The sequence below is a fragment of the Erythrolamprus reginae genome, chromosome Z, assembly GCF_031021105.1.
Source record: "Erythrolamprus reginae isolate rEryReg1 chromosome Z, rEryReg1.hap1, whole genome shotgun sequence".
Taxonomy (NCBI): domain Eukaryota; kingdom Metazoa; phylum Chordata; class Lepidosauria; order Squamata; family Dipsadidae; genus Erythrolamprus; species Erythrolamprus reginae.
In genome coordinates this window covers 97,637,636-97,651,202 of record NC_091963.1, presented here as the reverse complement: position 1 = coordinate 97,651,202, position 13,567 = coordinate 97,637,636, and the positions used below count along the sequence as shown (strand labels likewise).

The following is a 13,567-nucleotide window of genomic DNA, read 5'->3' as shown; positions in this document are numbered from 1 at the left end:
TTAAAATAAAAATTGCATGTACGGTATTATTCAATTTATTAATTGGAAGAAAAACAGAACAAATAATCAAATTCAATCTTAATAAATAATATTTAGCAGGATATGCAAGTTCTTTACAATTTCTATTGAACATGGTTAATTATTGATAGATTACAATATTTTACCTTTATAGCAAGCCAGCGTAAGCGCACTCTCCTTAAATTCATTAGAATGCGTATTGATTCCAGCACCATTTTCTAATAGAACTCTGGCAACTTCGACATGTCCAGCACTCCCTGCCTCCATAAGAGGAGTGTGGCCGTTTTCATTATGGTCTTCAATACTAGCACCTGATTCTAATAGGCCCTTCACAACATCTACATAGCCTCCAGCACAAGCATAGGTGAGTGCTGTATTACCTATTTAGAAAAATAATAATAATTCAGATATCCATTTATATTGCAAACATTTACATATACATATATGTTATTTAGTACCGTATAATAAATCCTAAATTCAATTTGTCTGTCAAAGCCTTAAATAATTGATCTATATAAAATAACTGGGAACTGAGTATGTTTAGTCTAATGAGGAGGACTAGGATGATATGGTAGCAGTCTTCCAATTTTGAGGAGTTGTCATTGAGAAAAGAGGGTCAACCTATTTTCCAAAGTAACCAAAAGCAGGACAAGATGTAACCGAGTTAAGCTTATCAAAAAGAGAAACAACCTAGAATTAAGTAGAACTTTCCTGATAATTAGAACAATTAATCAGTAAAATGGCCTGCCTCCAGAAGTTATGAATGCTCTGTTACTGGAAGTTTTAAGAAGTGATTGGCAGCCATTCATTCAGAATGGAACGAAGTCTCCTGTCTGAGTTGGGAGTTAGATTAAAAAATCTTTAAAATCATGTCCAACTATGTTATTCTATAATTCTACATTCTGGGCAAATAATCTCACAATATTTATCTTGCATCTATAATACAAAAGGATTATTACTTCCCCTAAATGCATTTATTTGAAAGATGTACATCCTGAGCAGGGGTGGGCAGCAGGCAGGATGGGGTGGAATATTGTTCCACCGGCAGAAATGAAGCTGCGTGCCCAGCTCAAGCTAACCAGTGGCAGTCACTTCTGGGATTACAAGTCTCGGCAGGGCTCTCCTTTTTTTCCGTGCTGCTGCATCTGTGCTCCTCACTTTTTTCCTCTTTCCTCCTTCCTGGCCTCAGACGAGCTTCCCACTCTCCTGCCTGGCTCCCCTCCAGCCTCATGCAGCAACCTCCCGAGGTCAGGAAGGAGAAAAGAAGAAAAATGCATGGAGCAGCATCAGCAGGGAAAAAAAGGAGAGCCACGCCGCGCCAAAGTGGTCTGGGCTGCGGTCTTTTTCCTCTTGTCCCCACCTGAGATGAAAAGGTATCATGTAGCAATAATAACCTTGTAACTCTCCCTCGGCTTTCTGGTATTTTTAAATCCCCCACTCCCGTCCTCCTCCTCCTTCGCGGAAAGCAGCAGGGAGACCAGCAGTGGCAGGAGTTGCAGGGGGCCCTTTTCCTCCCCATTCTTTTCTCAACAGCTGATTGGTACCCGTTCGCCTAGCTATCCAGCTTGAGGCAGGGGACAACCCAGGAAGGAGAGTGCGGAAAACGCGAAGCAAATTGTCACCTTAACAGTTCACTTGAACAATGATGATCGTTCAAGCTACTCCCACCTGGTCACATGGCCAGCAAGCCACTCCTACCTAGTCACATGACCATTAAACCACACCCACATTGTGTCAGTAAAATTTTGGGCTGCCCATTACTGATCCTGAATATTTCCTTTAGAAATGCCAAACTAAGCATAGCCCTTGCTCCCCCTTTTTACAACAATAAACTGTGAAATTGTCTGAGTTAGATCAACCCAAAGCTATTTAAATCTATTTTTCCTATTATTAGTCCAACATTCATGAATAAACCACACTTGATCATCATTTGGATTACAAAAGTTTGTATGAGAAGCCTTTTGATCATTTCAGCTCTATATTTAAGTAGTGTAACTTTTGTTTCAAAAACTGCTCTAGTAACAGAGTAGAAAAGGAGGCAATTTTTGATAATCTGGGCAAATATATCTTAAAGCTTCTGCCAACAGGTTTCCAAAAATCTGCTTGGAAGCCATTTTGACAGGAAAGGCAGGAAAAAGTCCGAACACTAAAGATGCCATGTGTGCCAATCCAATTGGTCTGATTTACAAATATAACTCATATTGCTATCCTGATATTTTATTTGAAAGTGAAACTACTCTCAATGAATATTCTTATAATAGCAAAAAATATGGGACATTGTTTCAATGGCTCCCAAGTTTCTCTGAATATACAGTAATACCTCATGATACGAACTTAATTGGTGCAAGGAGGAGGTTCGTAAGACGAAAGGTTCGTAAGACGAAACATTGTTTCCCATAGGAAACAATGTAAAGTCAATTAATCCGTGCAACCAAAAAACCCCCCGCAAAAAAACGGCTTTCGGCGACTGCTGGGAAGCCGCGCGGCTGTTTTAAAAGGTGACAGCCGGCCTGGGGGGCTTCCCAGCAACCCCCCGAACCCCGAACCCGGGTTCGGGGGGGTGCTGGCAAGCCCCCCAGGCCGGCTGCGACCTTTTAAAACACCCGCGCCGCTTCCCAGCTGTCTCCCGAAGCCGAATGCGGAAGTTCTGCTTTGGCGTTCGCCTTCAGGAGACAGCTGGGAAGCCACGCGGCTGTTTTAAAAGGCTTCCCAGCAACCTCCCGAACCGAACCCGGGGTTCAGCAAAATTTTGCCTCTTCTTACGAACTTTGTTCGAGTTACGAACCGGCGTTCGGGAGGCTTCTGGGAAGCCCCGCCGCCCGGCTGTCACCTTTTAAAACAGCCGCGCTGCTTCCCAGCAGTCTCCGAACGCCGGTTCGTAACTCGAAAAAAGTTCGTAAGAAGAGGCAAAATTTTTCTGAACCCCGGGTTCGTATCACGAGTTGTTCGTAAGACGAGGGGTTCGTATCTTGAGGTACCACTGTATTAACTTTATGTATCTGCCTCAGGAAATTGTCAAATGGACCCCATTAAAATGAACTAATACAGAGAGATTTTAGCAAGTAAGCTGACTTAAATAAATACTATAAATATTGGCACTAGATCTTCAATGAACTTGAGGAACAAACTAAAGGAACTCTGAAGCTGCCCAAATTAAGTAAGTAAGAAGAGTAGCATATAAGTTTAATAATTAAAAGTATATGTGCACACAGGTGTGTATACACACACACAAACATACACAAACACACACACATGATTAAATTTATATGTATGCACATACATACACACACATACACACACACCTTACTTAATCCTTTTGTATTTCATATTATTTTAAAAATTATTTTAATTACTATTAACACGTGACTACACATTTATAAAATATTGTTTTTAGAGTTACCATTACCAACCTTGTCATTAAAAGCTCAGTAATAAAAAGTTTATCAGAATTTTTAAGATAAAAACATTAGCATTATTGTGCTAATGTTAGATTGTGATGGCATTATTATAAAATTGTACCCATTTTATGCTGACAGTATAATAAAATCATACTCATCACAAAGAGTATATAATGAGACTAAACTGAGCTTTTTAAAGCCCCACCCAGAAAAGCTATGTCAAGCTCACTGATGCGTATGGGACATAACTGGATGTATACTGGGGAAGAGCAGGCTGCTAGGTATATACTGTATTTTTTGTTCCATAAGAAACTTTTTTTCCTCCCCAAAGAGGGTGGAAATGCCTGTGTGTCTTATGGAGCAAATATGGGAGATAGGCAGCAAGGAACAGAAGCAGCGATCCCTGTTGCCTGGAACAGCTGACCGGCGGTATTCCAGAAGGCGATCCGACCGCCAATCAGTTGCTTGGAGGCGAAGGCTCCAGTGTTCCCTGGTGGAGGCGGTAGACATGGAGGAGGCAGGCGGTTTACTGTTTGGTATATACTGCAAGGATGGTAGCCCAATGAATACCGGATGAATGCTGGGAGGCACTTTTTTTCTTGTTTTCCTCCTCTAAACTTAAGTGCAACTTATGGTCACAAGCATCTTATGGAGTGAAAAATATGGTAATATAGAGAGCACTTTATACAAATAGTAATACAAATGGTATATAGCGTAAGAAAATAGACATAGAACTTGCACATATATATTTGTGTGTTTCACTTTTGATATTTCTTTCAAAATAAAATATTTCCCCAACACTTATAGGGAAGTATAAATATCCAATTGTCTTTTGAATTTGAGTCAATCAAAATGAGTAGAGTTTAAAAAGAACCTGTGACATACACATAAAAATGTAATGTCTGTGGACAATGGTTTGAAGGGCATTTAACTCAACTGGAGTGATATTAAATCCTAAGATTTAATTCTAATTAGATTCTGGATGGAAGGCCATCACAATATCCTAAATTATATAATTACAGTGATCCCCCGCTCGTTGCGAGGGTTCCGTTCCAGGAGCCCCCGCAACGAGCGGGTTTTCGCCAAGTAGCGATGCGGAAGTAAAAACACCATCTGCGCATGTGCAGATGGTGTTTTTACTCCCACAGCGCTAGCGAGGAGCCGAAGATTGGGGGCGGCGCGGCTGTTTGCCGCCGGCATGGGGGGCTTCCTAGCAGCCCCCCAAACCCGGGTTGGGGGTCCGGGGGGCGCTGTCTCTCGGCGCTTTCGAGCTGAGTCCGGGAGCGAACTCGCTCCCGGACTCAGCTCGAAAGCGCCGAGAGACAGCGTGGACAGGCCCGTTCCTTGGCGCTGTCTCTCGGCGCTTTCGAGCTGAGTCCGGGAGCGAACTCGCTCCCGGACTCAGCTCGAAAGCGCCGAGAGACAGCGTGGACAGGCCCGTTCCTTGGCGCTGTCTCTCGGCGCTTTCGAGCTGAGTCCGGGAGCGAACTCGCTCCCGGACTCAGCTCGAAAGCGCCGAGAGACAGCGTGGACAGGCCCGTTCCTTGGCGCTGTCTCTCGGCGCTTTCGAGCTGAGTCCGGGAGCGAATTCGCTCCCGGACTCAGCTCGAAAGCGCCGAGAGACAGCGTGGACAGGCCCGTTCCTTGGCGCTGTCTCTCGGCGCTTTCGAGCTGAGTCCGGGAGCGAATTCGCTTCAGGACTCAGCTCGAAAGCGGCGAGAATGAACGGCGTGGGCGGGCGAAGGGCGGGCGGCAGCGAGGAGTTTGCGTGGGTGGTGGGGAAACTCCTCGCTGACGCCAGCAAGAGGGGGAAGACCCAGGAAAGCCACCCAGCAGCTGATCTCCCGGTTGCCATCTACGCATGCGTGCCCATAGAAAAAACGCACGCATGCGTAGATGGTATTTTGACTTCCGGGTTGAAAAATCGCGAAGTACCCTGTTCGCAATGGTTGGGGACGCAATAAACGGGGGATCACTGTATACTGGAAAGTTTTAAAAGTGAGGGAAAAGACAACCATAGATCATTTCTATACTGTTGCCAAGAAAACTACGTTTATTTATTTATTTGTTTGTTTATTTGTTTATTTATTTATTTATTTAATTCAACTTCTATGCTGCCCAATCCTGAAGGACTCAGGGCGGCTTACAATAATATAAAAAATACAAATGGAATTTTAAAAAGTCAAATATAAATATTTAAAATGATAAACCCCAGTTAAAAACCCACAAACAATCCAAGCAACACACATGCATACCATTCAAATTCCCACATGAATTTGGGGGGAGGGGGGGAGTTGGTGATATACATAACTATGTCAATGATGTCATGCCTTTTTAAAACTGATTTAGTGGAGAGTGTTTGAGCATGGTCAAATAATCTCTGAATTAAGTTTCACCTGGTCACATTCCTTGATAAATCATCTAATTGTTGTAGAAAAACTCTGCCAAGAAATACTATCTTGAATCATTCAGAACACGTTTTAAACTTGCTATTTTTAAGCAGGCGTGTTGCACTAAACTTGTTATGAGGTTTCATTTTTATTGCATACTAATTTCATTATTGGTGATTTCAGTACACCAATATATAGCCAATATATATTCTGAGCTCCTAGAGAAGTGGTGTAAATGCTTCAGTAATTATAATATGGTTGCAGTTCCTGTAATTGTTTCCTCAGAGATTAAAATACTGAGTCATAAGTACCAAACTTGCCAAGTACTGAAAACTAAACTCCTTTCAAGTTTTAATTCAATCACTATGTGCATAAATAGGCCAGTGGCTAAGAGCTTGTTATTCTAGAAGATCAATCCATACTACAAATGGAGACAAGTGGAGAAAAACTGATGGCAATCAGCAATATTAACAAAGATAGGATCATAGTTGATATAAAAAAAGCATAAGGAAAAATACTATTTCAGGAGACCATAGTACGAGTTTGTGCGTAGTACAAACTTGTGATATGACATTGCCATCATGTGACATTTCATGAAGTTTTTTTTCCCTTCGTGGAGCTGGGGAGGGCACATGACACAGCCAACCCACTGGTTGACATCTCTGCCATAGTACCAGTATATACACCCATAGCTTTTCTAAGGAAGGTTGACAGTACACTTAAGGTCAAAGCCAATGCCTTAGTGCTTCTAATCCTTCCCCTCCTGTCTGTCATCTTTGAGAATTGGTTTTCTCCCCACCCCCCCACCCCCAAAAAAGAAGTGAAGAGAACAAAAAAAAATTTATTTCACAAAAATGAAGGAGATGGTAATGGCCCTCCCCAAAATCTGGAATAATTGCTTAATTAAAAACTAATTGTTACAGGTTTATTGAAAAGGGAATGCTAACTTAGTGGTTTCTTGGTTTTGAATTATTATTCTCAAGGTAACTGGAGAATAGTCAGAGACCTTATCATGGATGGATGGATGGATGGATGGATGAACATCTTTTATTCTCTATCTCGGAAAGTACTGAAGTTACCATATTTTCCAGAGTATAAGATGCACCTTAGTTTAGGAAAATGGGGGGGGGGGGGGAATTTGCCTACCAGGTATTCATCTGACTAGTCCTTAGTCTGATCAGCACATTATTATTTTATCCCCTGGTTAGGGCTTAAAAAAACCTTATTCAGAGAGAGTAACAATTTATTTTATTTATTTATTTGGTCAAGTATGTATTGGTAGTATACAAAGACATAACAATGTTTATATACATGATACTAGTAAGAGAGAAACATTAGGACAGGGGACAGTAGGCACACTGGTGCACTTATGCACGCCCTTTACTGACCTCTTAGTAATCAGGTGAGATCAACAGTGGATATAAGGGTAAAGTTTTGGGGTTTGGGTGATGATACTACAAAGTCAGGTAGTGAGTTCCATGCATTAACTATTTGGTTACTAAAGTCGTATTTCCCAGATCTTACTGGCTGGGAACCTTGCTACAGCTGGAAAGAAACTTATTCGGAGCAAAGAGAGCAATAAAAAAAAGCCTGCAAAGACTTAGGGCTGGAAAAGCTTTCTTTGGAAAGAGTGACAATGAAATAACCTGCAAGTTAAGAGCTGGAAAGATCATTAGGACCTAGTTCGGGCTTTAAAAAAAGTTTTGAAAAAAGCTACATTCAAAGTGTAACACACACCCAACTTTTCAGCTTCTTTTAGGGAGGAAAAAGGTGTGTCTTATACTCCGAAAAATACAGTATGTTCTTTTCAATTAATAGGCCTGTGAGAAGTGATTCAACCTTCATGAAAAGCTTAATGCTAGCAGGTGACACAATTTTTGTTGTTGTCACCTTTATAGGTGGAGGTGACCCAAACCAATGTAGTTTCAAATTCAAGGATTAATAATTAGGATGTAATCCCAAAATGGTTCTTTAACGTGTCCATGAACATATATATAGCACCTGCCTGCAACTCCTAAAGACAGTTGTCTTTTTCAAGGATGGTCCAGCAGCTGCAGCTGTGCACCTCTTAAAACACAGCTGTTCTTAGGAGATGCTCCATACGCATACCAGCACCTCAATTTTTGAATTGAATCCAAAGCACAGCACAGAAACAATATACCTAGTCAAATCACACAAATGTTCAAAATGTTAAGAAATTTTAAAGAATCAGACAAGATCTTTATATAATGTTCACAAAGAAAACTTATTTAAGTGAATTATAAACTACCCTTGCTTAACTGTATCAATATTTCAGTTTTCACTGCCTTACATGTTAATCTCTGCAAAAATGCATTATTTTTCTAAAGTGGTATTAAAATAAATCTGCATACAAATTATTCTATATTTTAAGAGTGTAAGAGAGTTACAAATTCTCTACATTCCCTCTGCATCAGGGTTGTCAAACCATGTCACCATAGAGGTGACATGTGATGTATCGGCACTTTCCCCCCCTTTGCTAAACTGGGTGTGTGTGTGCCTAGCGGCAGGACACATCTAGGCCATAGGTCAGCAATTTAACAGCCCTACTCTACATCTTTATATTAATATTTACCTGTTGAAGATTGTGCATTGACATCAGCACCATGAGCTAGCAGCAATTTAACAATTTTGACATGGCCTCCATTAGCAGCAGCCATTAAAGGTGTTATATCTCCCTTGATACCTCTGTCTTCAACGTTTGCATGCATTGCTAGGAGGACCTGTTGACACAGAAAACAAAAACTGATAATTAGCATAAAAAGAGAGTAAATCTGTTATCTAGTTATGTAATCCTTATTGCTTGCTCTGTCTTGTAATTTAAAATATTTCTAAACATAATGTAGCATCATTAACATATGATTATGATTGCATTTCTAATTATGCATTATTTAGCTAACAATGCACAACCCACAATATGTTCCAAGATAGAAAACTGCAGTTTCAGGTTTTACTTCTTAAGGACAACAATACAAAACAAAAAGAAATATTTCATTTGAAAACAATATATGAAATTTTATTGTTTATTCCATGATTTGATGAATTAATGACTCATTTCTTTTTTATTTCTGCCAGGCAAAAATTCAGATTCTATTCAGAGTATGCCTACTGTGCCTTTAGGCCATTATAAGAGTAGAAAGGGAATTACTATATTTACTAGAAAAGGGGGGAAATATTTTGTCCTTAAATACTGGTTAATAGGGAAAGGAGCACTACAAAATTGTTAGGCATAGGAAATTGGGAAAAACATGCTAACCACGTTTTTCTTTTATCAGCCTCCACCACAATCCATCTCTGAAATGCAGTCTCTCCTTTATCTGTGGAGGTTTTTTTCCTTTCTTTTTTTGGAAAAATCAGATTCCTCCATGGATAAAAAGACACTTAAGTGGACCAACTCACTCTCTATACCAGGTGGAAACCAAGAAGAAATTTAAATCATTAAGCTGGCTGAACAGGACTAGTATTCCTAAACCTACCTACCTAGAAATGTCAATGAGTCATGTTACATAGTTTTAGTTCAAGTGTCATTCATCAATCCATTCTCTTTCCATTAAAAAAGTAAACTATCTTAAACAACTACATCTCTTGCATAATACTCAACACTGAGAACAAGATATTGAATTGTGGTTTACAATAGAATATGTATACATTTATGCTTGCTATGCCTCATTTCTTCTGTGTGCATGCTCAAATAGGGCACCTTATTTGCAGATATCATCCATCAATAATCATTCAATTACACTGTAGCAGATTGAAGGACCGTTTAGATCCATACAGTATCTGTTTCTTAATCTGATCTATCAATATCATATGACAATATCAGCTGCATTAGTATTTTTGCAATACAAAAAGAAAATATTAGAATCTATCCTCCATACATGCATTGGTTAAGGAACACATACATCTCCAGGACTCGTTCCAGATATATGGAAAACCTGATGACCAGATAGGAAAGCTAGAAAGTATTTGTTATACATGGGAAGCTTAGCAGTATCCCTGTACACATATGTTTTATGCTGACCAGAGTTGCTTGCTTGGGGCCTTTTTTTGAGCAAATATCACAGGAAATTTCAATTTTATATGTAGGCTGCAGCAGATTGTTGTGGATATTATTCCTGAGGAAAGGAGACAGAAATATCTTCTCTCCTCCACAAGGTTTCTGAAAGTGCAAGGTTTTTTCCCCCTCCAATCACATTACCATATGTTTTTTCCCAATTAGAGTTGATGTTGCAAAAACAATCTGAAATTACATACTTATTAGATTACATAGATTAAAAAGGCAGTACTCTGTAAAATGAATTATGACTATAATTAGAGTATCACCTTGATGTAGCAAGATCAAGGTGACTCCTTTTTTAAAAAAGAAAAAAAAAATATGAAATTATGATTCAGAGTAGCCTTCACTAGAAATCTGCCTTCTGCATTAGCATCGTAAGGGGAAAAGGTCAAACAACAGTTTAATTAGATATCTTAGTATCCTAGTAAACATATTGTATGCGAAGAAGCCCAGTCACAATTTGGGACCTCAGGCGTCAAAAATGTTATTTAATTAGTCAAGTTAGACCCCATCTTTTTATAGGGGAACTAAAGATACTTTTTTAAAAATTCAGAATGTTGAAAACAAAAGTTAGAATTAATACATGTAGTGATTGACTTACAACCATTTCTTTTAATAATCATTCAACCATTCACTGGCTTCGTTCTAATACTCTTTGCAGCATTCTGCAATGATGTGATCAAAATTTGGGTGGTTGGCAACCAATATGTATTTATGATGATTAGAATATCTCAGGATAACAATTTATGATAATTGTGATAATTTTTCCAAGGGACTGCCAACAACCCAAATCAATGGAAGAAGACAGGTTTTATAATGATCCTGATAAAAAAGATTATAAAATTTGGTGCAACTCACTTCACTTGAAAATCAGGGATTACCTATAACAAAAAACCTAAATTTCTGAATCCATAAACGTTCTAATTGCAAATAAGATATGGTCATAAAAGATTAATATAATTGTTGGTCTTGTTGATGCCACCAAACTCCAATGCAAAACTAAGTAGGAGCCCAAATGCTGCTCCTAAGGATGTGCATTCCATAATCTGAAAGCAACAAAAGACACAACTACCAACAATTTTTCAAAAGTTTTCCTTAACTTGTGGTAATTATGGTAGACCCTTTCAAGCGGAACACAAATATAATTTCAGAATTATATAATAGAAAATGTATCACATAGGAATTTAATAATTAACTTTTAATAAATAACTTTTAATTTAAAAAATAATGTATTTAGTGGCATAATGTATCAATTTTTCACCCTGTGTGATTTCCATATGGTTTTGCTGCTATTTTATGTTTGTATTCACTGTTCTATGCAACTTGCTGCAATATTTAACAAGTCAGCCAGGATCAATTGATTCCATTTGCCATGATACAATTTTTGCATTGTGGCAATGTCCTGGTCAAAGCTTTCACTATGTTCATTACCTAGATTTGCAGGAGAGACATCCAAGTGTCAATGTAGAAAATGAATCTTCAGTGACATTATGCATTTTATGGTCTTGTATACTGTAAGATTCAATCAGATGAATATAGTTTGGGATTTTAGTTGTCAAAAAAAATTCCTAACACATCTTTGAATGCTTTCAAGGTTATTTACTCTGGCTCCACTAACATACCTTTAAACTGCGTGTCAATGAGGATATACTTGATCTGCGGACCACCAAATGTCTTCCTTAAGCTTGATATCAATTATTCTTGGAAGCATTTGTATCAAATAACAAAAACCCTAATCTTGTTTATCACTAACAAATTTTTTCAACAGTTCAAGTTTTAGGTGAAGCAGAGGCAAAAACATCTTTGTCATGCCTTCAGTGGCATTTTCCTACATGGCTGCAGCTCTGCAGTGTAGTTTATCAGTGTATTAGATTCTGGGAAGAAGATTTGGGCACCTGTCTCTTTAAGAGAATGTCAGGATCTAGGGCATTGGCTTATAAGCCATGATTGGCCTCCATTGTTAGTTCTCTTCCTTTGCAAGCAAGGGCTAGCATCATAATTTTAAACGAGTGAATTACTCTTTTCACAGAACATTGGAGAATCCAGATGCTACAGAACAGAAGCAGAAATATCAAGAAGTCTATGAAGACAACAGCCAGCAACTATCTTTATTCTAGTTAGTCAGTCCGGAGCAATAGCCAAGTTGTTGCTTTTAATGAATCCTTCTGCAAGTAAAGTTTGTTGAATTCTACTTGTGGACAGAATGTTTCCTTGTTCAGGACTACGCACTGAGAGTCAGGAGGCAGCAAGGGAGACAACAGAATATCTAGTTTGCTCTGGGGCAGAACAATCTTGGTTTATGCGCCACATTCTTCTGGTCTGGAACTGCAGTCTTTCAGAGTGGCAAATTTCTTTTTAATATAATGTGATTCTCTTACACAACTGTCTCATTCACATATGTAAGAACAGCACTTGCGCAAACCTAAATCTGGCCAGGTCATTTAATTGTGATTGTGTTATGAGAGGAGGCTCACCAGACATAACCAATTCAAACTTCAGATCATTGTGAGTGCCTGTGTCTGACTAGTGCTTCATCATCATCTAGTTCATCTAAGTTCTATTACTTTGGTAGTTTTGGTACTGGCACACTGTTGTCATGTGGCATTGGTCTAGGTATTTAATTGATGTCTTATTTTAGCAGACAAACTAGCAAATGGCAATGACTTCTGAACTTCTCTGAGCCAAGTTCTAAATGCAATAGTGTAGCTTGCAGCACAAATGCGAAGAAACCATGCCTTGCATTGATCACCAATCACTGAAAAACTCCAGTCATGGTGCATTTTTAGGTTTAAATTGTACTTGGCACAAATCTGAACCCTTCACTGTTCTTCTGACACTGGAGACATTTCAATCACCCTATAATAATAATAATTTATTAGATTTGTATGCCGCCCCTCTCCGAAGACTCGGGGCGGCTAACAACAATAAAAAAGACAATGTAACAAATCTAATATTAAAAATAATCTTTAAAACCCCCATTTAAAGAATCAATCATACATACAAGCATACCATGTATAAATTCTATAAGCCTAGGGGGAAGGGAAAATTTCAATTCCCCCATGCCTGACGACAGAGATGGGTTTTAAGGAGCTTACGAAAGGCAAGGAGGGTGGGGGCAACTCTGATATCTGGGGGGAGCTGGTTCCAGAGGGTCGGGGCCACCAGAGAGAAGGCTCTTCTCCTGCATCCCGCCAAACGACATTGTTTAGGCAACGGGACCTGGTCTTTCTAGACAGCACCCATCAGCTTAAGCATGACTAGGCATACCCAAACTATACCTGTTCCGCAAATGTCATGTATATAGAAAAATTGCAAAAATAAAATTCTGTAAGATACACCTAAAAGTGTTCAGGAAGAAAAAACTTTGTTGTCCAGTATTCTTTGCCATCTTCCAGAATGAAAGGTTTGATCCAGAAGCACCTTCAAAAATATTCTCTTGCAAATTTTATTAGTAAAACAGAATCATAATGGGAGAGGCTATCGATCAGATACTCAATTGTTAGAATTTTAAAGATTAATATCATGCCAATACCTTAAATTTTAAAAGATAAATTAGTTTACCTTATAAATCTTTTTGAACATATATATTCTCTTTATTTTACATTGATGGGAATAATAAATGCAACATGCAATACTAATGCAAAGTCTTTCAATATCTAGTTTTATCTAATTGAATGAACATGTTC

General features: G+C 38.9%; 1 protein-coding gene across 7 annotated transcripts in view; it reads right to left on the bottom strand.

Annotated features, from left to right (window-relative positions):
- Positions 1-13,567, bottom strand: part of ANKRD17 (ankyrin repeat domain 17) — a 133,808-nt gene that overhangs the window by 74,534 nt on the left and 45,707 nt on the right. For all 7 annotated transcript variants that reach the window (XM_070726723.1, XM_070726724.1, XM_070726721.1 and 4 more), the window contains exons 5-6: positions 8,400-8,547; positions 165-398 (exon numbers count right to left, since the gene is read on the bottom strand). In XM_070726723.1, the coding sequence (XP_070582824.1) occupies positions 165-398; positions 8,400-8,547 (382 nt within the window). The remainder of the gene's footprint in view (positions 1-164; positions 399-8,399; positions 8,548-13,567) is intronic.